This window comes from Bufo bufo, chromosome 10, assembly GCF_905171765.1.
Source record: "Bufo bufo chromosome 10, aBufBuf1.1, whole genome shotgun sequence".
NCBI classification, from domain to species: domain Eukaryota; kingdom Metazoa; phylum Chordata; class Amphibia; order Anura; family Bufonidae; genus Bufo; species Bufo bufo.
The window spans coordinates 8,602,436-8,628,470 of NC_053398.1; the positions used below are offsets into that span (position 1 = coordinate 8,602,436).

Below are 26,035 nucleotides of genomic sequence, written 5' to 3' on the forward strand. Positions count from 1 at the left end.
CTAGGGCTAGACTCCATCTAAAAGGGACTGTAGCTAGGGCTAGACTCCATCTAAAAGGGACTGTAGCTAGGGCTAGACTCCATCTAAAGGGACTGTAGCTAGGGCTAGACTCCATCTAAAGAGATTGTAGCTAGGGCTAGACTCCATCTAAAGAGATTGTAGCTAGGGCTAGACTCCATCTAAAGGGATTGTAGCTAGGCCTAGACTCCATCTAAAGGGACTGTAGCTAGGGCTAGACTCCATCTAAAGGGATTGTTGCTAGGCCTAGACTCCATCTAAAGGGACTGTAGCTAGGGCTAGACTCCATCTAAAAGGGACTGTAGCTAGGGCTAGACTCCATATAAAGGGATTGTTGCTAGGCCTAGACTCCATATAAAGGGATTGTTGCTAGGCCTAGACTCCATCTAAAGGGACTGTAGCTAGGGCTAGACTCCATCTAAAGGGATTGTTGCTAGGGCTAGACTCCATCTAAAGGGACTGTAGCTAGGGCTAGACTCCATCTAAAGGGACTGTAGCTAGGGCTAGATTCCATCTAAAAGGGATTGTAGCTAGGGCTAGACTCCATCTAAAGGGACTGTAGCTAGGGCTAGACTCCATCTAAAAGGGACTGTAGCTAGGGCTAGACTCCATCTAAAAAGGGACTGTAGCTAGGGCTAGACTCCATCTAAAAAGGGACTGTAGCTAGGGCTAGACTCCATCTAAAAAGGGACTGTAGCTAGGGCTACACTCCATCTAAAGGGACTGTAGCTAGGGCTAGACTCCATCTAAAGGGACTGTAGCTAGGGCTAGACTCCATCTAAAGGGACTGTAGCTAGGGCTAGACTCCATCTAAAGGGATTGTAGCTAGGGCTAGACTCCATATAAAGGGACTGTAGCTAGGGCTACACTCCGTCTAAAAGGGACTGTAGCTAGGGCTAGACTCCATATAAAGGGACTGTAGCTAGGGCTAGACTCCATATAAAGGGACTGTAGCTAGGGCTAGACTCCATATAAAGGGACTGTAGCTAGGGCTAGACTCCATCTAAAGGGACTGTAGCTAGGGCTAGACTCCATCTAAAAGGGACTGTAGCTAGGGCTAGACTCCATCTAAAAGGGACTGTAGCTAGGGCTAGACTCCATCTAAAAGGGACTGTAGCTAGGGCTAGACTCCATCTAAAGGGACTGTAGCTAGGGCTAGACTCCATCTAAAGAGATTGTAGCTAGGGCTAGACTCCATCTAAAGAGATTGTAGCTAGGGCTAGACTCCATCTAAAGGGATTGTAGCTAGGCCTAGACTCCATCTAAAGGGACTGTAGCTAGGGCTAGACTCCATCTAAAGGGATTGTTGCTAGGCCTAGACTCCATCTAAAGGGACTGTAGCTAGGGCTAGACTCCATATAAAGGGACTGTAGCTAGGGCTAGACTCCATATAAAGGGACTGTAGCTAGGGCTAGACTCCATATAAAGGGACTGTAGCTAGGGCTAGACTCCATCTAAAGGGACTGTAGCTAGGGCTAGACTCCATCTAAAGGGATTGTTGCTAGGGCTAGACTCCATCTAAAGGGATTGTTGCTAGGGCTAGACTCCATCTAAAGGGATTGTTGCTAGGGCTAGTCTCCATCTAAAGGGATTGTAGCTAGGGCTAGATTCCATCTAAAGGGATTGTAGCTAGGGCTAGACTCCATCTAAAGGGATTGTTGCTAGGGCTAGTCTCCATCTAAAGGGATTGTAGCTAGGGCTAGATTCCATCTAAAGGGATTGTAGCTAGGGCTAGACTCCATCTAAAAGTGATTGTAGCTAGGGCTAGACTCCATCTAAAAGGGATTAAAGCTAGGGGTATATTCGGTGCAGCGACTGCGATTATGGACAAGAATGGGACATGCTCTATTTTTTGGGGGGCCGCAGAAGGGAACCACGGATGTTGACAACACACGGTGTGCTGTCTGCATCTTTTGTGGCCCCCATTGAAATAAATGGGTCCGCACCCGTTCCACAAAACCGCTGACCGGATGCGGACTGCTTCATACGGCTGTCTTTCCTGCACGAGCACCAGTCTGCAGCAGTTGGGGCCCGCACCTGAGCGCCGCTCGTCTCTACAAACCTTCCACATGGCGCCAGCTGATAGAACGGAGAATCACAATGACCAATTACGAGCTCGTGTGTAATGTTCATGTCTTTAATTGAATTTCTCACATAATTCCAGTCGCTTGCCTTTGTTCTGACGTTGCCCAGGAGCACATTGTGTGCAGAATGGCGCTGCAGTGACGAGCGAGAGCGCGGAGAGTCATTAAAGCAATGCAGTGGAACGTGGTACAATGGACTGGGAGCCCTGCTGAGGGAAGGGAAGGACTGCATTGAGACGTGTCAGCATTAAATGAAAGACAGCCAGCCCCGCCGCCAACCCGGCAGAAAGCGCACAGGCACAGAGCCCCCGCCGACCAGAGGGGGTGGTCTCACTCTGCATTTACATTGTATCGATTCCAGCTTGTAAAGACGGGATACAAAGTAATCACAGTAATTATAGGGAACGTTCTGGAGTAATTAGGATTATTTAACGACTTTTTAGCAGAGAAGTGAATGCGGGAATACAGGGGAAACCAAGTGCAGGACGAGGAGTCAGACATAGATATATACCATATCCATACAGCCACAGAGAGGCGTCCAAAAGTAATTAGCCCCGGGGGTTATCATGTCCAACCAATGGTGCCCATGAATATTCTGCAGGGTCTCATCCCCGGAGTGAGCATACTCGCCACACGCTGCGGAGCACATCAGTCCTATGTTCTGGAGACCAGCAGTGGTCCCAGCCGACCACCGACCTAACATGTGTAACCTATGCAGTGGACGCATGATAAATGCTCTGGGCTGGAAAGCCAGTTGTCCCATGAAAAATATTCTGCAGTTTTCAAAGGCAGCAACTGGATCTGTATACTTTTGGCATTACACGTAAAATGTATCTGTATAGCGCCACCTGCTGTTTGTTCTCTTTCTCATCACACTGTCCACCGTGCCGAGGTGGACGCACATGCTCAGTTCCATCTTTCAACTGCCTACTGAGCTGTGATAGGAAGAGAGCTACAGCAGAAAGAACACAACCCTTCAGAAAGGACATGCCACCTGAGCCTCAGCAGAAAGGACACAACCCTAGAGCTGCTAGCCTAAAATAAATGTAGCAGAACAATTGGAGCAATGAATGTGGGGGGGGGGGGATCTCTGGATCCATGTGAGGTACAGGGTTGGTTGTAGCTTTGTTAGAAAGAGATTGTCATGTGCTGTATGATGTCCGATTTACGTTTCAACCGTATCTAATGACCATGAAATCAACCAGAGGATGAAACACTGTAAACTGTATTAGACAGGCAGATCAGGCAGGCGGAGGGAGGCGATCTCCTCCACAGTATGGGGAGCATATAATGCCATCGCTCATCTCCATACTGAATCAGATTGCTCGATCTGTCACCGGCAAACGACAATTTTTAAACCTGTTGAGAGATCTGGATTGTCGGCAGTATTACACTGCCAGATCATTGCTAATGAGCATTACTATGAACGCTTGTTAGCGATCATCTGGCGGACAATCTACCTGTCTAATACGGCCTTTACTGACCTGAAGGGCAAAAGTAAGATCAGGATTTGGTTCAGTGGGTAAAACAAGGACATGGAGGCAAGCGGGGCAAGTGAAACTTCTCTTCCACCCGCTTCATCACCTGCCAGGGTGCTGGTTGGCTTTGGCGACTCAGGTGCAAGGTCAAAGAATTAAAAGCCGTAAACCGCTCTGAAAGCTAATTTTTTTATGATGGCATTTTACTAATTTTGGGTTAAAAAATTTGATTTTCAATAGGTCTTTATTAAAAAATGTCAACTGTTTTGGCTTTACAGGGTTAAGTTTCAGTCGGTCTGCAGAGTATCTTACTTTCAGTCTCGATCCACCTTTTGAGGAATGCACCCGGACCCCTTCATTTCTATCCGTTCTGCAAATTATAGAACATGTCCTATTCTTGTCCGCATTGCACACGGCCGTGCCCGTACTGCGGCCTGCCAACAGCGGGTCCACAATATACGTGTGCACACCGTGTCATGGATCCGGACCCATTCACTTGAATGATGGCTCCGCAATCCAAGAGATACGGTGCGGAACGGAGGCACGGATCGGAAGCTTCCATGGGTTTTCTTGTCCACAAAAAACTGCGGCATGCCCTACTTTTTTCTGGTGCGGACCCCAATGAAGTGAATGAATCCGCGGCCACGTGGTCGGCGCCTGTGCATTGTGGCCCGCAATTTGTAGTCCACAGCACTATCCGGCCGGCACACGTTCATGAGCATGAGCCCTGAGAGTGAGAAAAATGCGGATTGTACACGAAAGGTATCAGAGTTTTGCGGACCACGATACAGATACAGTCGTGTGCATGAGGCCGTATGTGGAGAGGGATCAGTGCGGACATATTTCCCCTGCAGCAGTAAGCAGGACGACATGGTGACCACTGAAGTGACCGAGGGCGTCAGCTTTGCTAATAGCACGGAAGACGACAAACGGGAGCTCCCACACGACGCAGACCAGGTAAGGTTGGTCCGGCATGTACTGGGCCCTTCTTCAGTCTCATACAACGTCTAGTGATTGAAGAATCGCACTTCCCTGGTCTGCGCCGTGTGGGAGCCGCTGTTTGTCCTCTTCCGTGCATCACTGACCGATCTGGCGTTGTTGGCATCCGGACGGAGTCCCTGGCTGCAGTCCTGAACATCGCCAACTTCGGAGGCTCCCAACAATATGAGGCGAGAGGCTTTGTGCCATTTCCGTCTTCTTTCTAGGACGCGCTCTCTGTTATGGCGCTGCGAATAGACGGGGGACCCCTCTGTAACATCCATATGTGCCTATAGGGTATCCCATGGGTAAAGAGTATTCTGTTCAGTCCCTTCTTACTGATCTTTCTCTAGGACAGCTGGATGAGAACCGTTCTGTAATATGGCTCCCACAAGGTTGGTCACCCAGCTTTCCCAGGCTCCTGGTTATCCTGCAAGGTTGTTGTGCTGGGCCGATCTGCCGGAAAGCTGGGTGATAAGTCCCGTGAGAGCTGGAACAGAGTTCATCAAGGTAGCCACCCAGCTTTCCCAGGAACAGATACAACTTCTAGGTAGAACGGCTGATGAATCAGAAGGGATCAGGAACTGAAGGAGTTACACCCAAAATAGAAATAACCTATTTAAGGCCATAGACTGCAAGTGCTTAATAATGGCGAACATTCCCAGCCGAGCGGAACGCCATCTACACCGTCCCGGTAATGTCCCCATTCCGTACTGACCTGCTCCTCCGGCGTTCAGATACTTGTCCTTTGCATAAATAACGGAATCCAGCATCGACTCGAACAGCAGGAAGTAACCCTGAGGAGAAAGCACAGCCTGGTCAGAAAACGAGGGGCAAGGCGGCCACAAGACGCGGGCGCTGAGAAATACGCAATCACATTGCCTTGTCTGGAGGAAAAGTGTAATATCTCCCCCAAAAATATAATATTAAATGGGGTTTTCCAGGATTACAAAAATATGGCTATCTTCCAAAAACAGCGCCATTCCGGTCCACAGACCGAGTGCGGTACTGCAGCTAACAACATTTATTACCTATTTACTACACAGGTGATAAATGTGTAAATCGCTGGAGGTCCAACGGCTGGGCCCCAACCAATCATGAAAGAGGGGCCCCCCCGAGTGTCCTGTGTGACTGGAGCAATAGGGGACTGCTGGGATCATAAATGTATGATCACAGGAGGGCTGACCTCAGGGACCCCCACAAATCATAAAAAGAGTGGTCCCCGAGTCCCCTGTGTGACCGAAGCAAGAGACTGGAGCTGTGCGTCAGGGGACCCCCGCCTAAGAAGTCAGACCCCCAGCGATCATACATGCAGTGGGACATTCCGGACCCCGATATTGCATCAAAAGAATTTAGTAACAGGTTGACATTCAGTGCTGGGTATCTTACCTACTTCTAGGAAAGCTGGGTGACCCCCCCTCCCCCACCACCAACACAGCACTGACTGAATGGTGAATCTGCAGGCACACACATCCTGCTTTTGCAAACTGGGTAGATCTGCCCCTGGGAAAGCTGGGTGGGGCGGAGGGAGCAATGATGGCCATTCTGCCCGTCACCCAACTTTCCCTGGTATTTCCAGAGGATTTTATTCTCAGTCCCTATGACCCTCGCGGCGGCTGACACCCGCAATCGCGCTCATTATCGGCCCCAGCAGGGGGCACTGCAATAGGTGATCACAAGGTAATGGACGTTCCCCATACAAAACCTCTGCCTCGGGTTCCATCGCTTCCAGCCGCAGCCCCCCCCACACATAATAAATGGCTGGGCGGCCCCGAGTATGGCCGACCCTCCTCTACTGCGTTCGGACGTCTTAGGTGCAGTGATTACCAGGATATCAATGGCTCTCAGCGATACGTCTGCAGCAAAAAATAATGGCCGTCTACAAGACAAAAAATCCTCACCGCCATTAAACTATGTAATAAAATACAGATGGAACAGAATCACCGCAGGTGTCACCGATCTACACAGCGAGGAGGACAGGGATGACGCAGTCGGAGCTCGGAGGAGGGGACGCCCCCATATTACAGCTGCAGCGATGATCACAGGGGATGGACAAACACAGGACGAGAGCGGCAGCTGCCATCATGTACAGCATTATGTGCCTACCGTGTGAACCTGACATATACAGGCCTTTCCCCTCATAGATTGTAAGCTCTTGCGAGCAGGGCCATTATTCCTCTTGTTCTAATTATTGACTTGTCTGTTGCTATGTTATTTATGACTGATTGTACAAGAACCCCTGAATTGTAAAGCGCTGAAGAATATGTTGGCGCCATAGAAGATTATTATGAGTATTCATAAAATGTACAGTATAAAGAGGAGGAATCACATGTTTAAATACAGGACTAACTTCCATGCATTACATTAATTACCCTGTATTATACTCCAGAGCTGCACTCACTATTCTGCTGGTGCAGTCACTGTGTACATACATTACTTATCCTGTACTGATCCTGAGTTACATCCTGTATTATACTCCAGAGCTGCACTCACTGTTCTGCTGGCTGCAGTCACTGTGTACATTACATTACTTATCCTTTACTGATCCTGAGTTACATCCTGTATTATACTCCAGAGCTGCACTCACTATTCTGCTGGTGCAGTGACTGTGTACATACATTACTTATCCTGTACTGATCCTGAGTTACATCCTGTATTATACTCCAGAGCTGCACTCACTATTCTGCTGGTGGAGTCACTGTGTACATACATTACTTATCCTGTACTGATCCTGAGTTACATCCTGTATTATACTCCAGAGCTGCACTCACTATTCTGCTGGTGCAGTCACTGTGTACATACATTACTTATCTTGTACTGATCCTGAGTTCCATCCTGTATTATACTCCAGAGCTGCACTCACTATTCTGATGGTGCAGACACTGTGTACATACATTACTTCTCCTGTACTGATCCTGAGTTACATCCTGTATTATACTCCAGAGCTGCACTCACTATTCTGCTGGTGCAGTCACTGTGTACATACATTACTTATCTTGTACTGATCCTGAGTTCCATCCTGTATTATACTCCAGAGCTGCACTCACTATTCTGCTGGTGCAGACACTGTGTACATACATTACTTATCCTGTACTGATCCTGAGTTACATCCTGTATTATACTCCAGAGCTGCACTCACTATTCTGCTGGTGCAGACACTGTGTACATACATTACTTATCCTGTACTGATCCTGAGTTACATCCTGTATTATACTCCAGAGCTGCACTCACTATTCTGCTGGTGCAGTCACTGTGTACATACATTACTTATCCTGTATTATACTCCAGAGCTGCACTCACTATTCTGCTGGTGCAGACACTGTGTACATACATTACTTATCCTGTACTGATCCTGAGTTACATCCTGTATTATACTCCAGAGCTGCACTCACTATTCTGCTGGTGCAGACACTGTGTACATACATTACTTATCCTGTACTCATCCTGATTTACATCCTGTATTATACTCCAGAGCTGCACTCACTATTCTGCTGGTGCAGTCACTGTGTACATACATTACTTATCCTGTACTGATCCTGAGTCACATCTTGTATTATACTCCAGAGCTGCACTCACTATTCTGCTGGTGCAGTCACTGTGTACATACATTACTTATCCTGTACTGATCCTGAGTTACATCCTGTATTATACTCCAGAGCTGCACTCACTATTCTGCTGGTGCAGTCACTGTGTACATACATTACTTATCCTGTACTCATCCTGAGTTACATCCTGTATTATACTCCAGAGCTGCACTCACTATTCTGCTGGTGCAGTCACTGTGTACATACATTACTTATCCTGTACTGATCCTGAGTTACATCCTGTATTATACTCCAGAGCTGCACTCACTGTTCTGCTGGTGCAGTCACTGTGTACATACATTACTTATCCTGTACTGATCCTGAGTCACATCTTGTATTATACTCCAGAGCTGCACTCACTATTCTGCTGGTGCAGTCACTGTGTACATACATTACTTATCCTGTATTATACTCCAGAGCTGCACTCACTATTCTGCTGGTGCAGACACTGTGTACATACATTACTTATCCTGTACTGATCCTGAGTTACATCCTGTATTATACTCCAGAGCTGCACTCACTATTCTGCTGGTGCAGTCACTGTGTACATACATTACTTATCCTGTACTCATCCTGAGTTACATCCTGTATTATACTCCAGAGCTGCACTCACTATTCTGCTGGTGCAGTCACTGTGTACATACATTACTTATCCTGTAGTGATCCTGAGTTACATCCTGTATTATACTCCAGAGCTGCACTCACTGTTCTGCTGGTGCAGTCATTGTGTACATACATTACTTATCCTGTACTGATCCTGAGTTACATCCTGTATTATACTTCAGAGCTGCACTCACTATTCTGCTGGTGGAGCACAGCTTCCACAGTGGACCTGGTCTTTAAATACTAAAAGGCTTGCATCATCATTATCAGTAGTTTCCTATACAGATAAGCAGATAACTTCCTTGTGGCGCTCTGTCCATGCTGGAACGTGAATGATGCTCTGCAGGTGTGGACGCTGCTCTGCACAATCCGTTTCCTGCGCTGTCCCCGATGCGGGTCTATTATCAGCCGCTTACTCTCCAGCCTCCGTCACATGCAGAGCCATTTAGAATGTAATTTCACAGGCTGCTGCTCCACCTGTAGGGGTGGCATCTGGAAACAGAATTATACCTGACATCTTTCCCAGAATGCTCTCCGGTAACATTCCTTGCCCAAATGATCGCTCAGTTTTTTTCTTCTTTAGCCCCCAGTTACCACCCTCAAAATTAATGGACTGTAAAGGAGCCGGGCCGCCCCCCGTGTACCGGGGCCATAGGAACCACCTGAGCACATTAGCCTCAAATGAAACAAATGCAACAACGAAAATATCCAGAGAAGATTCTAAAGTGACGCAGGATTCAGGGTGAGGTTACACGGGCGACATCGGGGCAGCATTATGGGCGGCTACTCCAGGAGGCCTCAGGAACTGCCACTACATTCATTAGACAACAAAGAGCTCTGCAACTTTCTAATACACTTTGCGTCCCAATTCATCACCATTTTCAAGATCTCTGCTTGTTGTCAGTAAAAAAACAACAAAAAAAAACAAACAAACATTCTTATTGGACGTCCAGATGCTGAAAACCTGCACAGACCCGACAGCTGAAGGTTTGTGACCGTTGCATCCACTGAAGACAATCCTCTGTGAGCACAACCTATCAGCAGCTCAGACCCCGTCCTATAGTTTGTTACAATGTATCAGAGCAGGTGACATGAAGCCCAGGCTGTTTAGCTCACAGAGGATTGTGTAGACTGGATACAATTGTAGGAAACTCTCAGACGCATTAGGTGTGAATAGGTATTCAGATTGTGGACGCAGGCAAGAATATTTTCATTCATTGGTAGCAAGCAGAGATCTTTAAAATGGTGAAGAACTCAAACACAAAGAGGCAGATTTATCAACAGCTTTACGCCTCTTTTATGGCGCAAATCAAACAGAACAGGGCCCCCAAAAGTGAAGGAGAGCACGCTGCACAAGCGCAGCTCACCACTATGAAACTAGCAGAATTCCTATAGTGGTGAATGGAGGGTGGCTGCCCTATGTTCACTTTGGGGGGGGGGGGTTGTGGGTGGTAAAGGGGGGTTCCTGTTTTGGGGATAGTAGCGGCCACACCTGTCTGACATTGATGGCATATCCTAGCGATATGCCATGAATGTCCCAGATGGGCAGACCCCTTTAATAAATCTGGCGCCCCTTATTCCAAAGGACTTTAGGCCAGAAACGTCAGTCATCGTAAATCTGTCCCCACCGACATTAGAAGGTCGAAGGTCTGGCGGCTGACCTACGGAATAGTGTGGAATCCATTAGGTCCGTAAATTGAAGCGTTCCTAATTTTATAATTTTGTTCCATAGAAACCAACTTTAAAAACTAAAAAAAATATATATATAACTAAACTAAATCTAGTGTGAGGGTCCTGGTTTACCTGCTGCCCAGCCTTTGCCCCCCAGTTCAGTGCGATTTCTTCCTTGATCTGAGGACCTGACTGGTTGCTAGGGACGACCACACTGAACAGACTCGTTGTTACAAAGTATCCCTAGCAACCAGATGACATTGTTACATGTGCTGTACACAAGGCTCCATCTCTGCTCTGATGGGTGATCTGTATGGAGGCCTCTTATTTTATTGCCTCGGCAGCAGCTGCCTGACACTGGTCACCAATATCCAGGTGTTTGATGCCTTGTTCCGCCCTGATCATCGGCCTGTGCCCCCCAAAAGACTAATAATTTGATCTGATATTTTCAAGTTTTTTTTATTATTTTAGTGCAGAGGAAAGTGTTAAAATTCCAACACTCGGCGTTAACATCTGGCAGCGCATAAATGGAGGCTCTAATTTCAGCATTAATCCCAAAAAAAACATGAAATGGGCAAACTGTGGGCGGATGCGCTGGAGAAGCAGCAGTGTATCACCATAGTAACTGCAGTTAGCAATATGGATAATCGAAGCAAAGCTGTAGAGAAAAACGGAAAGTATCAACACCCCCCCAAAAAACAAAAAAAGTGATGCTCCTGCTGGAGTACCCTGGAGAACGTCAATTACCTAATACAGATTCTGTTACCAGATTTAATCCACTGCTCCCATTCATTTCTATGGGGCGATGGAGATCGCGAGCCAGCGCTCGGCTATTTTCGGCAGCCCGATAGAAATGAATGGAGGGCGGCTGCGCGTACGCAGGGCGCCCTCCACGCCTTTTAATGTAGACCTCAATCACGCCTTTCAATCAGACATTGGGGCCATATCCTAGCAATATGCCCCATTGTCTGAGATGGGCTATCTGCTGATTGGTGAGGGTCTGACACCCAGGACCCCCGGTGATCGGCTGTTTGATAAGGCGCCAGCTCTCCTTTGAGCACCGTGGTCTTCTCTGTGCTCACCATCTCTGTGCATTGTATAGTGGCTGTCCTTGGTATTGCACCCCATTCACTTCTATGGGGCTGAGCTGCTCCTAGACCACGAGACACATGAACGTGTCTTCACTGTCCTAGAGATGTGAGAAAGCTGCGAGCTGATCGGCGGCACCCAGGACCCCCACTGATCAGATACTGCTGAACTATCCAGAGAATAGGTCATCAGTATTAAAGTATCAGAAAACCCCTTTAAATAATCATGGCCTATCCTCAAGTCATTAATATTAGATTGTAGGGGTCCAATACCTGGTATGCATGCCAATCAGCTGTTGGAAGGGGCAGCACCGTGGCCTCTTCTCCAGCCTGTGATGACACATCCATCGGTCGCATGGTTTTTCTGCAGCTCAACCTCAGGCCCCAGGCATTGATCGTGCGCACGGGAGCACACAGCATCATAGATTACAATGATGCTGTGCACGTCGGGCTGCCCGCGGGACTATAATAGCACTGCACTCATGATCTTATGAGTGCGGGACAATAGTGGCCCGACGTGCATCATTGTAATCTATGATGCTGTGTGCGCACCATCAATGCAGCGCCGGGACATATGGCCCAATCACGGACCGTGTGGCTCAGGGGGCATACGGTTGTGTGCAAGAGGCCTCATTCAAGTGAATGGGACTGCACTGCAATACCAAGCACAGCCACTATACAACATATGGCGCTGTGCTTGGTGCAGTATGAAAAGGCTGGGCCCCTTCAAACAGTTTTTCCATCGGGGAAGCCGGAAGCGAGACCCCCACCGATCGGCTATTAATGACCCTTTAAATCAATCTAAAATGAAAAGTTCGGTAGCTTCTACAATAAATATTGGAAAATGTCCTCACCATTTTAAAGATCTCTGCTTGCTGTTAAGTGAGTGGTAACATTCACCTGGTCCTGCTCACACAGCTGCAGTGCTGGCTAGACTGGAGTCAAATCTGGCTCAGTGACCGATACACAGTGGCAAAACCTCAGCTGTGTGGTTAAGATTAGGCCAGCATGGATTTTCAGCCTCTGACAGCAATCCGAGAACTTAAAATTGAATACAAAAAGTATATTAAAAAGTTTCTTGACGAAGATTTACATAGGACTGCAGGAGTCCTTTCCTGTCAGCCCCAGGATCCTTGGAGCTGCGGAGCGCGTGTATCTTATAAATGCTAATCCCAGTAAGTGATACAGCAGAGCTGTGCCTAATATGTGACGGCGGTTGTGATGGCCAACGCTCCTGAAGACAAATGGTCCGAGGAGCGGGATGAGGACTCGACGGAAGCGACAAACTTACTGCAATGATAAAAGGAGCAAGAAAATGCAAATGTCTCCAGAGCGAGTACAGACCCTGACACAACAAGATAGCAGATATTCCCATGATAAGGAGATTAATGGCCCCAGCAAAAAGACTGGCGAGGCAGCGGGAGGAATAATGAGCAGGAACGAGGGGAATAATGCACGGGAAGCTCAGTACTAAAAGGGATTCTCCACCAAAATGATGGTAAAATGTCCGGAAGACTCTCCTTTCCCTTCCCTGTCCCCAGTCCTAGTGCTGCGATCCCCACCGGTCACAAGGACAGGGGCCCTGTACCCCCTGAAATGAACGGAGTGGCCGGTCGGACATGCGCGTGGCCACATCGCTCATTTCTATGGCAGTTCTAGAGATCGGCGAGTACAGCGCTCGACAATAGCTGGGATTCCCATAGACATGAATGGAGCGGCTGCGCGCATGTTCAACCAGCCGATCAGTTAATTTCAGGGGGGCTGCAGGGGGTACGGGGCCTGCATGCTCGTGATCGGTGGGGGTCTAAGCAATAGGCCCCCCACTGTTCTAACCGTTATTCCCCACCCTGTGGATGGGTAAAACTACATAGGCTAAATGCACACGATCAGGATTTCGTGCGGATTTTCCACGCGGAAAATACGCACTGTAGGTCACGTACACTGTATTCTATGAGAATTTGAAATTCTCAATGCACACGATGCAGATTTTGACCTGCGGTGCGGATTGTCAATTTATTTTATTTTTCCTGAACGGATTTTCTTCATTCATTTAGTACAATCCGCACCAATTGATGCGGATTGACCGCACACATTTGCCTACGAACACCTGCGGATTCCAGTGCGGGTTCTCCGCACATGAATCCTAAACGGGTGCATGTACCCTTACAACTTGAATTCCCCATTTAATTGCTTGACAAAGGTTACAATTGTTACAATGTATCTCTAACAACCAGACTGACAGCATGGTGGCGGTCATGTCAGAAAACGTTTCCTAGAAATCAGGGGTTTAGCCCTAGCGCTGCAACTGCAACGAGGTGCAGGAAAATATAACTCTATAAACAGTCAGATGACCAAATGAATCATTTAAAGGGTTGTCTCATGAAAAATATTCTAGGGGTGCAGATAGGGCGATCTGTCACAAAGAACGGGATCGTCCAACGCGGTGCTGTCTTCCTGGCGCTCGAGTTCGACACATCGCGGATCGGGTTGACAGATTACTGGGAGGGGCTGGAGAAGACCCAGCGGTCACGGTCCATATCGGAACCAATGACAAAGTTAGAGGTAGGTGGAGAGTCCTTAAAAATGATTTTAGGGATTTAGGTCAAAAGCTTAGGGCAAGGACCTCAAAAGGTAGTGTTTTCCGAAATACTGCCGGTACCACGAGCCACACAGGAAAGGCAGCGGGAGATTAGGGAGGGGAACAAGTGGCTCCAGAACTGGTGCAGGAAGGAGGGGTTTGGGTTCCTGGAGAACTGGGCGACTTCTCTATCGACTACAGGCTCTAACGTAGGGACGGGCTGCACCTCAATGGGGAAGGGGCAGCTGTGCTGGGGAGAAGATGGACAGAAGGTTGGAGGAGGGTTTAAACTAGGGACTGGGGGGGGGAAATTATATTAGAGGGGAAGATAGTGCAGATAGAGACCGGGGGCAAGGTAATAAGAATGGGGGAGGAATGGAAGGAGGGACTAGAACAGTTCAGAAGGAAAGGTGTAGGGTAAAAAATATACATAAACCTCTCAAATGTATATATTGCAACCCAGTGAAAGGTATGGTCTGGGAAAACAGGTATTTTCCTCCCAGTGTGTGCTGCAGGTGGGGTCAAACACCGGACTGGATTTTAAGTGCCGGTCTGGGTTTTGACAGTAGCAGGCAGGAGACTGGGCGGGTTGGCAGCGTAACTCACTAGTCACGTGCCCGCGTCGCATACTTTATGAATGAAGCAGGCGGCACAAGCACGTGATTAGTGAGTTACGCTGCCAGTGACCACCCACCCGCCCAGTCTCCTGCCTGCTACGGACGTAAGTACAGGCTGCTGGATTGAAGATATTCTATAGTTAAACATTGCCTGCAGTTAGATACGATTAGTACAGTGAGCGGGGCCCGGTGCAATAGAATACAATGACTGCACTGGGCCCCGCTGCCATTACAAAACTAGTGTAGATGCAAGCCCCCACCCCCTGTATTGGGGGTCATTCACAATACACAGGGACACTGTTATGAGGGGGGGGGGGGATCTGTGGATGACACATACCATAAGATGCTATTTATCTGTCATCCACAGATCCCCCCCCCCCCATAGCAGTGTCATGCCATCCACAGATCCCCCCCCCCCATAGCAGTGTCATGCCATCCACAGATCCCCCCATAGCAGTGTCATGCCATCCACAGATCCACCCATAGCAGTGTCATGCCATCCACAGATCCCCCCATAGCAGTGTCATGCCATCCACAGATCCCCCAATAACAGTGTCCTCCACAGATCCCCCATAACAGTGTCATCCACAGATCCCCCATAACAGTGTCATCCACAGATCCCCCATAACAGTGTCATCCACAGATCCCCCATAACAGTGTCATTCACAGATCCCCCATAACAGTGTCATTCACAGATCCCCCATAACAGTGTCATCCACAGATCCCCCATAACAGTGTCATCCACAGATCCCCCATAACAGTGTCATCCACAGATCCCCATAACAGTGTCATCCACAGATCCCCCATAACAGTGTCATCCACAGATTCCCCATAACAGTGTCATCCACAGATTCCCCATAACAGTGTCATCCACAGATTCCCCAATAACAGTGTCAACCACAGATCCCCCATAACAGTGTCATTCACAGATCCCCCATAACAGTGTCATTCACAGATCCCCCATAACAGTGTCATTCACAGATCCCCCATAACAGTGTCATCCACAGATCCCCCATAACAGTGTCATCCACAGATCCCCCATAACAGTGTCATCCACCGAACCCCCATAACAGTGTCATCCACAGATCCCCCATAACAGTGTCATCCACAGATCCCCCATAACAGTGTCATCCACAGATCCCCCATAACAGTGTCATCCACAGATCCCTTATAACAGTGTCATCCACAGATCCCCCATAACAGTGTCATCCACAGATCCCCCATAACAGTGTCATCCACAGATCCCCCATAACAGTGTCATCCACAGATCCCCCATAATAGTGTCATCCACAGGCTACCATTAGTTCAAAACCAACCAAAAGCACACCTTTTGGTTCAAAATATTTTTTTCTTCATTTCCTCCTCAAAAACCTAGGTGCGTCTTATGGGCAGGTGCGTCTTATGGGCAGGTGCGTCTTATAGGGCGAAAAATACGGTAAGTAACGTCATAGTCAGACCCTTATTTCTGATATTTGCAGACTCTATACTGACAGGGAATGTCCCACAGGATTGGCGCATGGCAAATGTGGTGCCAATATTCAAAAAGGGTCCAAAAACAGAGCCTGGAAACTATAGGCCGGTAAGTTTAACATCTGTTGTGGGTAAACTGTTTGAAGGTTTTCTGAGAGATGCTATCTTGGAGGATCTCAACGAAAACAAGCAAACAACATCATATCAGCATGGCTTCGTGAGGGATCGGTCATGTCAAACTAATTTAATCAGTTTCTATGAGGAGGTAAGTTCTAGACTTGACAGCGGCGAATCAATGGATGTCGTGTATCTGGACTTCTCCAAAGCATTTGACACTGTACCTCATAAAAGGTTAGTATATAAAATGAGAATGCTCGGACTGGGAGAAAACGTCTGTCTATAGGTTAGGCCTCATGCACATGACCGTTGTTTTGGTCCGCATCCGAGCTGCAGTTTTTGCGGCTTGGATGCAGACCCATTCACTACAATAGGGCCGCAAAAGATGCGGACAGCGCTCTCTGTGAGTCATGAGGAAGGATCGCTATTGTCCTTGATCCGAAACATGTTGATTGGAGTGTAACTGGCTTTTAATCTGCACTGAAAAATAAAGGTAACATTTTAATCGAGCTGGACTTCTTTTTCTCTTTTTCTCCTTTACTTAAGTTACGCTGTGGTTCCCAGCATGGTCCGTGCTCGGTGCAACAGGGTTTGAGCACGCCTGCCTTTTTCTTTTTGCCTCTTTGTGCTGTCCGCATCCGTTGCTCCGTTCAGTGATCCGCAAAACAAAATCTATATAACCTGCCCTATTCTTGTCCATTTTGCGGACAAGAATAGGCAGTTATATCAATGGCTGTCTGTGCCGTTCTGCAAATTGCGGAACACACACGCGGACCGCAAAACACACAACGGTCGTGTGCATGAGGCTTAAAGTGGACCTTTCACCTTGAAAAACATTGTGAACTAAGTATGCTGACATATAGAGCGGCGCCCAGGGATCTCCTTGCACTTACTATTATCCCCGGGCGCCGCTCCGTTCTCCCGTTATGCCCTCCGGTATCTTCTCTCACTAAGTTATAGTAGGCGGAGTCTGCCCTTGTCCTGTGGGCGTCTCCTTCACCTAGGCTGCAGCGCTGGCCAATCACAGCGCACAGCTCACAGCCTGGGAGTTTTTTTTCTCCCAGGCTGTGAGCTGTGATTGGCCAGCGCTGCAGCCTAGGAGAAGGAGACGCCCACAGGACAAGGGAAGACTCCGCCTTAGTTCACAATGTTTTTCAAGGTGAAAGGTCCACTTTAAGTAACTGGCTCAGTGATCGAAAACAGAGGGTGGTTATTAACGGTACACACTCAGATTGGGTCACTGTCACTAGCAGGGTACCACAGGGGTCAGTACTGGAGGGGTCACTGTCACTAGTGGGGTACCTCCGGGGTCAGTATTGGGCCATATTCCCTTCAATATATTTATTAATGATCTTGTAGAAGGCTTGCATAGTAAAATATCAATTTTCGCAGATGACACTAAACTGTGTAAAGTAATTAACACTGAAGAGGACAGTATACTGTATATATACATACACACACACACACTACAAAGGACAGTATACTACTACAGAGGGATCAGGATAGATTAGATGCTTGGGCAGATAAGTGGCAGATAAGGTTTAACACTGACAAATGTAAGGTTATGCACATGGGAAGGAATAATGCAAGTCACCCGTACATACTAAATGGTAAAACACTCGGTAACACTGACATGGAAAAGGACCTGGGAATTTTAGTGAACAGCAAACTAAGCTGTAAAAACCAGTGTCAGGCAGCTGCTGCCAAGGCCAACAAGATAATGGGTTGCATCAGAAGCAGCATAGATGCCGGTGATGAGAACATATTCCTACTACTTTACAAATCACTGGTCAGACCATACATGGAGTACTGTGTACAGTTCTGGGCTCCTGTGAACAAGGCAGACATAGCAGAGCTGGAGAGGGTCCAGAGGAGGGCAACTAAAGTAATAACTGGAATGGGGCAACTACAGTACCCTGAAAGATTATCAACATTAGGGTTATTCGCTTTAGAAAAAAGACGACTGAGGGGAGATCTAATTACTATGTATAAATATATCAGGGGTCAGTACAGAGATCTCTCCCATCATCTATTTATCCCCAGGACTGTGACTGTGACGAGGGGACGTCCTCTGCGTCTGGAGGAAAGAAGGTTTGTACACAGACATAGAAGAGGACTCTTTGTTTGCCCTATTCCTTATTTCTTGTACACCTCGCTGAGATGGTCGCACACACTCAGTTTAAACCTTCAACTTTCACCAGCCATATCTACTGTTAGAAGCAGCGACTGTTAGAGGGAAGGAGCTGCAGCAGAAAGGACACATCCCCTGAGAAAAGGCACACCCCTGGGAAGGGACAGGTCCCCTGAGCTGCTAGCCTGAAAAAAATGTAGCAGCACAATTGGAGCAGTGAATGGGGAGATCTCTGGACCCATGCGAGGTGCAGGGCTGGTTCTAGCTTTGTTAGAGATGATCGTATACTATACGACGTCTTATTGTCATTTTTTACATCACTTTTACAGTTTAAATACCTGATAGGTGGGGTTCCTAGCACTGGCTAGGTGGAGTTCCCTAGCCTGCCAATGAAAAGTAGCACCCCGCTTTTTGCATCAGCTTCCATGGGATTCCCCACACATCACATATTTATTGAACATCCTGTGGATGTGGGAAAAACGCTAAACAAATCGACTTCGAAGCATTTGCCCTTTAAAACAGAAGATTCATCCGCTCCTGCTCTCTGCTTTCTCCATCTTCCGATTCCCACGCTGTCCACACCCGGCAGTGCACAGGCGAGGTCTCGTCCGGCCTTTTACTACTGATGACCTATGGGTTATCATTATCAGATTGGCCGGAGTCCGACACCCGGCACCCCCGATCAGCTGTACAAGATCGGCACCCCCGATCAACTGTGCACGTGCGGTCTCCCTTCTCTCTTGCTATCCACTGTGGCGGTCTATGATCTTTGCCATAGGCAGCAGCAGCGGACAGGAAAAGAGAAGAGAGACGGCACAGGCGCGCGTGGTCTCCTCGTACAGCTGATCAGTGGGGGTGCCGGGTGTCGGACTCCCGCCAATCTGATAATGATAACCTATCCAGAGGACAAACCCGGACGGAAATGCTGCTGCATGATCGTTGTTTTATTAACAGTTAAGGACCCCTTTAAATGCTCGGAGTATCAATTTATAGTTTGCATCGCAAAGTGTGAAATCCAAGGCAAATAAGTGTGGGGGGGGGGGGTGTAAAGTCAGCTTCTCACAGTAGTAGCTGTGTGAAGAGGCTGTGGCGCTCAGCTTAAAATGCACAGCGCCCTCTATTGAAAGGTGGCTGCACTTGGTATTGCAGCTCAGGCATGCTCACTTGAATGGGACTGAGCTGTGCCTAGGCCATGTGACCGATGAACGTGACATCACTAGCCTAAGTGCTCACGGAGGGCCACGGCCTCTTCAAACAGCGGATTGACGGGAGTCAGACCCCCACCAATCAGATGACCTATCCTAAACACTATGACAACCCATTTAAAGAGGTTCTTGCGTTTGTAGATATTGATGACCCATCAATATTAAATCGGTGGGGGGTCTGACACCTGGCACCCCCACTGATCAGCTATTATTGGCAGCTGCTTGCAAAAAATATAAAAAAATCAGTGGACAGAGGCAGAAGCAGACTGCGCCCCCCACCATGTAATGGTCATGCTGGGGCACTGCAGCTCAGCTCCCATTCAAGTGAAATCAGAAAAATGATGGATCTCATTCAACGGCAAAGAAAATGGAGAGATTTTACATTCAAAAGTCCCTTGAAAAATTTGCAACATAGAAATACAATGTTTCAACTTGTCATTTCCCCTTTAAATGAGTCTAAATAAGAAAACGGCCTTCATTCTTCAGCGTGAATTATGTCGACATCCGCCAGCGGCGTGTGACTTACCATCCATTCCGAAATAATTATATCCACCTTCTCCACCGGTAAATCGATCTCTTCTATTCTCCCTTTAATCAGAGAGATTCTATCTTCTAACTTATTCAGGCTGAAAGCAAGAAGTGAAGATTGTAAGGAGCGGCACGTCCGGACGCCATGCGGCAGCGCCCTGGGCTGGCGCAATTTTTCAGGCTTCCGGATTATTGGATTTACCAAGATATTCAATGATTGCCCTTTCACCTCCTAAATCCAAGAAATAACAAGCAAAGGACCCGTTTTGCATCTACAGGCTCTTCTGGGAAGTGTGGGTGCCAACCAATGGGGTCACCATTACAGCTGCCCTCCCACAAGTGGTTGTCACCCAGCTTTCCTAGAGGACTGAAAGGCAAAGCTGCTACGCTCTGCGGCGATATGATGGAGGGTTTATGATAGTTTTGCGTATCACTCGCCCGTCTGGAAGGAAGCAAAAGTTTTGTTCATCTTGTTCTCCCGTTTCTTGAATAAAATACTAGGGTGGCAGTGAAGACTGAAACTACACAGGTAGGAGCGTAGCAGAGAAAAGAGACGGTGAGGATGTAATGCCACATAACAAGGTAGGTTTATGGAAATCTGGGGCACGGCCCTGGCAGATGTCACCCAGTATCTGGCTCGTTTCCATACACATAGGAACATGGATACACAGCAAGAAACTACAAAAACACACAAAAAGCCATATAAATCCTGAAGGGCTGAGCCCCCCCCCCCCTTCCATTGCCCCGGAGAGGATCAATCTCCGTCCACGTATGGCGGACATGACAGCTACTGCCAAGACGAGAATTATTCACTGCGGAGCAGCTCCTGCCCTTATCTCGCCCCTCTCTCCGCCATCTCTGCCGCACCGGGAATCTCATTAAGGGCGTAATTGAAAAAGGATGACCTCGCGAAACAAAGGAATCAAACGGTGCTGGGGGGGGGGCGGAGTGAACTCCTGAACTGGCCCCTCTGACAGCGAGTATAAAATATCAATTACGTATTCGCAGTATTAAGGGGACTTAACAAATCAGTGGAAATTACTTCAATAATTAGAGTGATGGCATACGGGCAGGTTTCCTAGCACAAGAGGGCGTGTGGTCCAGGTAATGCTGGGGTGCCCTCATCTCCTGCCAAGGAGGGGTAAGCATGCATGCCCCCCAAGACACAGATGTGCCCACTTATATAACAGGGTAACATCAAGGGTGCTTCCAAGGGGCTCCCGGCTCACAATCAGATTGTCAGGGCCAGGAGGCTCTAGGGGGATCTCAGCTCTGCTCCTGCCAGAAGCAATAGATGGGCACCGTCATGGGCGGCGCTCCCACGCGGGGCAGGCCGGGCGGCGCAGGCCGACTCCTCCACTTGGTCACTGAGTAGCGGCGCTCCCACGCGGGGCAGGCCGACTCCTCCACTTGGTCACTGAGTAGCGGCGCTCCTACGCGGGGCAGGCCGACTCCTCCACTTGGTCACTGAGTAGCGGCGCTCCCACGCGGGGCAGGCCGACTCCTCCACTTGGTCACTGAGTAGCGGCGCTCCTACGCGGGGCAGGCCGACTCCTCCACTTGGTCACTGAGTAGCGGCGCTCCCACGCGGGGCAGGCCGACTCCTCCACTTGGTCACTGAGTAGCGGCGCTCCTACGCGGGGCAGGCCGACTCCTCCACTTGGTCACTGAGTAGCGGCTTCATGATAATATTTTTCACACTTGTGATTCAGTTGCTTGTACTTTATAATTATCAGATTGTTATTTAAAGGAATCGTCTCCCCTGGCACCGACTTCCTACTGAGCTTCAGCCAATCTGAGAAAGCAGAGCTGCAGTGTAAAGCATTAGAAGCGTCACGATGAGAAAAAGAGCTCGATTCAGACTACCTCAAACAGACAATGCAGCTATTCTGTTGTCACTGATTGTCCTCATCACAAGGGAGATCTCCTTGTTAAAGTTTTTTTTTTTTTTGTTCTTTGTATGTCCCTAACTAATCATATGTAAGGGGTTTACAATGCACTCACTTTATCTGCAGTGGCTCCTTTCTCAGATCTCACTGAGGGTCACATGACCTGTGATGTCAGCTTCTCTCCCTGCTCTGATGATGTTTCATGCACAAGCATAAGGAGCAGGTCTGTGTCTGTGCACGAGAGGTCACGTTCCCTCTGCACTGGCGAGCTGCAACTGTCTGTTCTGTCTCTCCTCTCCCACTGGATTCTTCAGGAAAGTTTAACCCTTTCTACCATCAGCAGCACAGACTCAGGGCTGGAGGCTTTGCTGAGCAGCTGCAGGTAGTGAAGAGACAAATGCTGGGCACAGGATCTTCCCTCCTCCTCCTGCAGACACAGAGCTGACAGACTGGAGGAGTTCTGCAGAGCATTGCACAAGAACAGGTAGGGGGGAGATCCTGTGTGTATCAGCAGTGTCATTGGACAGCTGGGACTTGTAGTCCTACACATACAACATGCTGCTGAGTCTCCAAGCAGTCAGACATGTCACTCAGGGCAGCACTTTTATTCCCTCCGGGGGGAAGGGGACAAATATTCATGAGGAAACTCCAGAGATTGTGGTTACTGCAGGTAAACAAAGGGCCAGAAAAGAACCAGGGAAATGAGGAAATAGAATTTAATTTTGCCTAAAACTTGCTAAGCTTATGTATGTATTGCTGACCATCAGATTTACAGTGCTTTATTTTTTTACCTAACTGGTACAACCCCTTTAACGCCTATGCCCGGCCCGCTCTACCACCCATGTCCTGCAGCTGTTTTCGGGTATCTTATGTGTCGACTCGAGGGGCAGGGGCTCCTATATCTACATCAGACTGGGAAACAGAGGACGCCATTCTTTTTCAATTCTAAGACCAAGGGAACAAATGTACTTTATGCGCTTTGCTGCCAGTGGCGGGGGCTGACTGCGCCAGCTCAGGCCACCAAGCATGACCGGGGTCTGTTCCAAGTCAGGCTGCAGGCCAAACAGATCCGCGCACAATCCAGCAGAGCGTTCTGCCTGCCATCCAAAATCAATAGCATGAAGCCACCGGTGCCAGTCCCGAACACCTGCAAAAACACAACGCACTGCCAAAGGAAAGAGCCCCGCAAAAAACACCAAGAAATCCAAACCGTCCTGAATGCAATCTACTGCCCCCTGTATAATTGGAGGCGCTGATAGGATTAGAACTGGAAATTCAGATACATTAAAGCTACAATGTATCTCTGATGTATAACTGGATTCAATCTATTGTCATCTGTTATCAGCCCTTACAGGCCAGGGAGTGACAGTACAGCTATGATAAGGGACTGCAGATTACACTGTCTATTGGTGTCTGAGATAGTCCAAAATCCACCTCATCCAGTCTCATGCTTTACACTGCAGCTCAGCTTCTTCCGATTGGCCGGTTTGTATAGAGACCAGCGCAGCGAAAAGTCTGTGCCCTGAGGGTGAAGCGTCTGGAATCTGCAGCTCACATGCTGGGGGAGGGGCTTCAAGAAAGGGGAGGGGCAGCTTCAAGAAAGGGGAGGGGCACCGAGATCCTGCAGAGGTTAGAAGTGGATAGGGGATAACTATCAGATCTATGGGGGTCCCAGTGGTCACAAGAAAGGGGGCCCCGTAGCCCCAAATTAATGGAGCAGCTAGTCGAGCATGCGCACTACCGATCCATTCATTCTCTGCGGGACTGAAGGCGACGGCAGATTGCTGCGATATACTGAACGGAACAGCAGTGTGCAGGCATAACCCCCGCTCCATTCAGGAAAAATGGAGTATACCCCCCCCCCCCCAAAAAAAGTGAATACACGGGCGCCAAACCCCAAGGATCTATATGGATTTGCTTCTTTTATTCCAATTACATTTAATGCCTTTCGGGGATTAAAGGAACGGAGCCCTGAAATTGGTGGAGGGTGCACTGCGCATGCGCAGCTGCCCTCCATTCATTTCTATGGGCCCATAAAAGTGAATGGGAGCGGTGGCCGGTCATGCGCGGTGCGCTCCCATTCATTTCTACGAATGTCTTGGTGGTGGCCGGACCAGAGTCCTCCAGCCACCACTTTGCGGGGCTCCGTTTAGGCGATAGGTGTGGTTCCCAGCGCTGGGACTCGCACCTACAAGACAATGGGGGCACACCATAGCGATATGCCCCCATTGTCTGAGATGAGACAACCCCTTTAATCCCTTCTTCAGACAAAAATGGACATGACATCACCGCTCCATTCAGACAGGGATCATGGGACTCCCTGTTCTTGAACTGCGGGGTCCCAGCAATCATGTATGTATCACCCATTCCTCTTTGATCCAACCCCTTTAAGCGCCTTTTTTACTTTTGTCTGGTTGGTCTCCTACAACGTGTACCGCTACCATAAAGAGCTGTCGGAAGACGTACAGCGAGCACAATGGGTTCCCCGGTCAGCGCTGCGCCGTCACTCACCGGATAATGTCCATCGCCTGGTAGATGATCTCTGACTGATCGACTCCGTACACTTTTTTGGCGCCAGCCTTTGCGGCAAACATTGATAGAATTCCAGTACCGCAGCCAACGTCAAGAACCACCTGGGCAAGAGAGAATCACAGGTCATTATTATGGTGCTCTTACCTACTGAGCCCGGAGAAAACTCCAGCTAAAGGTATTTAGATGGAAGGCGGCAGGGTCATCATGGCAAGCCCTGTTCAGATGTCCTGGAGGACATGGCCATGGGTGGACACCTCCAGAAGAAACGAGCAAATCTCCAAGGGTTACAACAGCCAGTCAGACCTACGGCGATCAGCGCTCAATAACGCAATGCATTTACAAATCTGGGTACCCAATTCGGACCTTCCAAGACCCCTTGTCCCTCTTTTGCTTTAATTAATGACTGAGATGAGAATATACCTATAAAGGGGTTTCTAGGACTGGTGTGGGTCCAACTCCCGGCACCCTGTCGATCAGCTGACTGAGGCATCACGTCACGGTTTACCAGGAATAGCGCCATACGGTCAGTAGTGGCTGCTCCTGGTACCGCCCTTCACTGTAACTCCACCCCATCGAAGTGAACGGGACTGAGCTGCAATACCAGACACAGCCACTACCAAATTATGGCGCTGTGCCTGGTAAACAATCAAGGGAACACCATAACCCCTTCAACCAGCTGATCGGTAGGGGGGGGGGGGGTCATACCTCCACCAAATATTGCTGACAGGCTACAGATATTCCAGTCCTGGAAACAATACTAGTAGCAGTATAATCAACTAATCTATTATAATCAAAATCTAGTATAGACGTCCCTTGGGTCCAAAGGTCGTAACCGGGTGCTCCGCAATTGTGAGCAGGCTGAACTGATAGACACATAGGTCAAGAGAAGAATTATCCTATGGATTAATGGGGTGGTAGGAGATTCGAAAAACATGGCTGCCTTGAAACAGTGCCACCCTTGTCCATAGGCTGTGTCTGGTATTGCAGGTCAGCCCCATTGATGTGAATGGAGCCGAGCTGTAATATGCACTCCATGTAGAAGAAATCAGCCATGATTTTCTGATAACATGCAACCCCTTTAAGTCTAGCAGGTTCAGTGTATGCACACACGTTCTATAGTTGCTCGGTTTACATTGATTGCTACGTGGGGTGCATACAGTTTTTGTACTGAGAGACTGGCGGGTTGGTGACTGAAGGGGGTTAATAACAGCCCCTGCTCTTTACATGCGGCTGAGCAGCATCCACAGGGTAGGAATCCAAGAGAGGAACGGCTTCTGCAGTGCAAAACCTCCTCCCATAATTGAGGATTGCAGCAAGGCGACTGCGGCTGCGGCTGGCGAGACGGCACAGATGACAGCACAGCACGGCCTGGCGACGGGCACTCCGGCCGGAGGAGACGGTGAACATTATTTAAACCAAAGTTACTACTGAGCTGAGTGATGGCAAATACAGTCACCCTTCATA

The 26,035-nt window shown here is 48.6% G+C and overlaps 1 protein-coding gene across 1 annotated transcript in view; it reads right to left on the minus strand.

Moving 5' to 3' along the window:
* PRMT3 (protein arginine methyltransferase 3) overlaps positions 1–26,035 on the minus strand; it is an 81,058-nt gene that overhangs the window by 39,349 nt on the left and 15,674 nt on the right. Inside the window, exons 9-11 of the mRNA XM_040409755.1 lie at positions 24,551–24,672; positions 20,149–20,248; positions 5,277–5,355 (exon numbers count right to left, since the gene is read on the minus strand). Coding sequence (XP_040265689.1) covers positions 5,277–5,355; positions 20,149–20,248; positions 24,551–24,672 — 301 coding nt within the window. The remainder of the gene's footprint in view (positions 1–5,276; positions 5,356–20,148; positions 20,249–24,550; positions 24,673–26,035) is intronic.